Below are 4,118 nucleotides of genomic sequence, written 5' to 3' on the forward strand. Positions count from 1 at the left end.
TGAACCCTAGAGTACACAATTGATCAATAAGATAAAACTTTGTTCGATCCACTTAAAACTTTATTTTGTGTGTATAATAATATATTCTTCAAATTGGAAAATGGAATATGGAAGAAAATCAGGATAGACACATTGTTAAAAAAAATCACTTTAATCATAAAGTGTTACATCATATTTGGACACTTAAGCGCTAATTAAAATCAATTTGGTCTAATGTATATATACATAAATGTCTTTCTTTAGTGTTTTTCCTTAGTATATATTAATATGCATTTATAGCTATGCTATCCAATAGTCACCAAACATTGAGTGATCAAACAATTCATATTCTCCTCCATACTAATGACTATATTGATCCATAATGTAATATTTGATTGGTTCATGATCTTTATTTAAAAATGATAAAAAATATTTATTAATAATCAATTGAGAGAATATTTTATGTAAAAAAATTCTTTTGCACTACTATATTCCTTCCTATAAAAATTGATGTCAAAGATTGGTGATGTTGTGCATTGTTTCCATCATATTTAACCATGTAATGCACCACTTTACTAATCTTTAATAGTAATATTTTTTTGCAAGCAATTGCTTGAAATATTTGACTTATGTGGAACTATCCAATTTGTCTAACATGCATGTATATTTATACACAACCCTGCTTTAAACTTACTCAAACCACTTTTCAAGAAATTCCAATCAATTTTGGATATGTTTTCAAGCCATTTCGTACCAAAGAAAATTATTTTTCCTAATTTCTAGTCACATTAAACGACATATTTTCCATTTTCTAATGTTATTTTAATTCTCAATTTTATTGCATTTTCATAAACCATCGACTAAATAATTATTTTACAATTCAAGTTTTCGTGGGAGCTAGCTTAGTTCATTTTTTACAAATCCATGGAATGAGAAACTTGTTGTTTTCTTATTAGTCCCTGCCATCTGGCATCTGACAGGGACTATAGTAACCGTTCGGCGGGGAGATAGCATTAAATCGCGGGGTTTTTAGTGGTATTATCACTTATATGCTAAAGTTTGCAGCCGATCTTCTGTTGGCCATCTTATTTGGCCTCTTCCCGAGGCGGAAGAGGCCGGACCATATGTTAAACTGATACTTACCCATATTCAAGTCTCCCTGACGGTGTGCGGTTTAGTTTTAATGCTGACATTAATCCCTTAATGTTTAATGTTAAGTGTTCAATTCGTTGTCTGCTAACTTGCTTGTTCTTTCGCTGCTAACGTGCTTGTTCTTTCGCAGGTGTCGGCCGTATGGTCAATGTTTGCATGGCGGGAGGTGTCACTCTGCATGCACAACAGATGCTGATTCCCCGCCCACTTTCCCTTGCTGCATAAGGGAACGCCTGAACCAGATGAGTCGAGCAAAGCAGTCAACCGAGCTCATCGTCTTTTCTGTACTATGCTGCCTTTGGCCCTGCGCCTGGTCTTCCTTCTTTATTGCATTCCGTTGCATGTTAGCTTCTGCTGGGGTTCTGCTGGGGTTTGTTCAACTCGCCATATTCTGTCGCTGCCGGGAGCCACGGAGAGGCTTACGCTTTTCAAAGCTGACATTAATGCACAGGGCAGCTTCGATTCTGCCGTTCATGGCTGTGACTTCGTGGTTCACATGGCCACTCCCACGGATTACACCAAAGATCCAGAGGTAAAGAGGTAAATAATTATTTAGGGTTCCCATTCAACTTTGTGAGTATGGGGTTTTAACTTCTGTTTTTTTTTTCCCTTTTTTGCGCTTCAGACTGGTGTTATCCAAGCCGCGGTGAATGGGAGTCTGGATATTCTGAGCGCTTGCACTTACACCTCGTCCATAACCGCAGCATCTCCCCTGAAAGACAAGGGCGAATACATGGACTTCGTTGATGAATCTTGCTGGACCAATGTTGATCTCATCAGGCGTGAAAAACCCCCTTTCTGGGTAAATGTTCCTTTTCGAAGAGCAATTAGTAGTGGCGTCCTTATTTTTTCTATTTTTGCTTTTCATCTGATTATTGCGCAAATAATGAAATTTCATATGTTTATCCTAATTTCAAATGTGTTCACAGAACCTAATTTCAAATGTGTTCACCTTGTCTGTGAGTACTGATCACTGTTTTTCGTTGATAGAATCATATTACCTATACATGCAAAAGAAGAGTCTTTTCTAATTGGATATAAATTTCGAAATTAACGAAATCGTCTGTTACTTACTTTTGCCAGTTTCTTCATTCGCCTCTTCTACATCATCTGTACTAACCCTCTCTGTTCTCTTCTCTGTCTCCCCCTGCCCAGGTTCTTGATGTTCGCCAAGTCCGAATGTGGATGAAGGTTCAATCTTTTCTGTGGGATCTTTGTCATAGATTTGGTCTCCATAACTTTTACCTTTTTCGCTATTCTCATAATTTTCTTCCTCTGCCATTCTATCTGGCTCTGTTCTCTTCTCTGTCTCCCCCTGCCCAGGTTCTTGATGTTCGCCAAGTCCGAATTTGGATGAAGGTTCAATCTTTTCTGTGGGATCTTTGTCATAGATCTGGTCTCCGTAACTTTTGCCTTCTTCGCTGTTCTCAGTCTCCCCCTGCCGAGGTTCTTGATGTTCGCCAAGTCCGAATTTGGATGAAGGTTCAATCTTTTCTGTGGGATCTTTGTCATAGATCTGGTCTCCGTAACTTTTACCTTCTTCGCTGTTCTCATAATTTTCTTTCTCTGCCATTCTATCTGGCTCATAGGGCGGTTCGTGGATAGATTGTTGTTCGTCATTTCCACGCTTTGATGCAAAATTGGTGCCATATTCTGTTGATGTCTTGTCATGAATCTTCTCCTTGTAACTTTCGTCATCCCCGCCCCCTTCTTCATCCTGGCCTGTAACTCCCAAATTCATTGCAGTTGTATCCTTCGATCCCTCAATATAAGTGGCATCCTCCAAAGCTGTTGATCGACCAGGCTTTTCATTAAACTCTTCGCTGCTAGCCTCTTGCAGGACTTTTGAAGCCTGCGGTTCATCTGAAAGACCTGCAGGACCTTTAATCTCTTTGTCGCCAAGCTTATCCTGATCTGCGTCTTCAAGCTCGTCTGATATCGGCTCCGTTGTTCCAGATTTCTCTGAACCTGGATGGCTCAGCCTCGGGTTCTCATCTTTCACAGTGGGTGTTCCAGCGACGGTATCATCGGCATCGTACCAGCGATCTTTGGAAGCTTCTTGATGTTGTACTGCTTCCATCGCCGATTCTTCCAAGTCCTCAAGCTTGAAAGTCACCAGCGAAAGAATTCCATGGATTCTTCCAAGAACAGCAGATCAAGGTTTCAGACACCCCGAGCGTCATCGCCATCGCCTTCGCCTACACCTTCGTTCGGGAGCAGGAACTGGAACAGCCCCAGATTCGAATTCGGCGAACAAAATGCAGTCCTTTATATGACTCTGCGGCGCCCTCAGAAGACAGTGGCCGCAGCCTCCAAGTCCACCGACCACACCAGTGGAATCTGCCTCGCCGTTTCGCATGCCTGAGGCAATATCAGTGAATCCAGTGCTAGAGAAATACTTACCACCATCAACATCATCGTTTGACGGGTGGAGAGTGGCTTCACGCGTGGAGAGCTACTTCTGAAAGGGCTTCACGCGTGGAGTTTTAATGAGTCATTCGAACGTGCCACATACACCTTTGATTTGGTTCCTAGTCTGTTTCTCGCTTGAGTTCTTAAAAAACATCACTCACGTCGGATAAAAGGGATTTTTCTAGAGTTTTATTGTTGGCATATGATTACATAGGGTGATTCCCGAATGGTCGTGCAAGCCTTGCCAGCGCATTATGTTCAGTGTTTCACTGATTGCTAACTCTTATTATTCAATTTATACTGCAAAGCAATTGCAGGTTTAAGACGCATAGCTGTACTGCAATATAATATATGTAGCGATATCTACTCTTTAATCAAAATTTGAACTTCGGAAAAAATTATTTAGTGTATTTAGTTGTTGCTATTAATATTGATTACATAAAACTTGATTCCATTGAACCTTCTATTATGGTTTCCGGCTGCCTATAACATAGTACAGTCGTGAGCAGTGAAAATTAATCCAGTGTTCTCCCTAAAAGGTTATAAGTATTTCATTTTTCCTGAGATAGCATGGC

The 4,118-nt window shown here is 40.3% G+C and overlaps 1 protein-coding gene across 1 annotated transcript; it reads left to right on the plus strand.

Annotated features, from left to right (window-relative positions):
- The first annotated feature begins 1,172 nt into the window (after positions 1-1,172).
- LOC149216538 (putative anthocyanidin reductase) lies at positions 1,173-2,101 on the plus strand. The gene is made up of 2 exons (XM_089389991.1): positions 1,173-1,663; positions 1,757-2,101. Exons 1-2 carry the CDS (start codon positions 1,421-1,423, stop codon positions 2,099-2,101), a joined length of 588 nt encoding a protein of 195 aa, XP_089246117.1. The 5' UTR covers positions 1,173-1,420.
- The last annotated feature ends 2,017 nt before the right edge of the window (positions 2,102-4,118 follow it).

This window comes from Pinus tabuliformis, chromosome 1_1 (assembly GCF_031772625.1).
Source record: "Pinus tabuliformis cultivar Carrire ecotype Pingquan chromosome 1_1, CPIR1, whole genome shotgun sequence".
Taxonomy (NCBI): Eukaryota; Viridiplantae; Streptophyta; class Pinopsida; order Pinales; family Pinaceae; genus Pinus; species Pinus tabuliformis.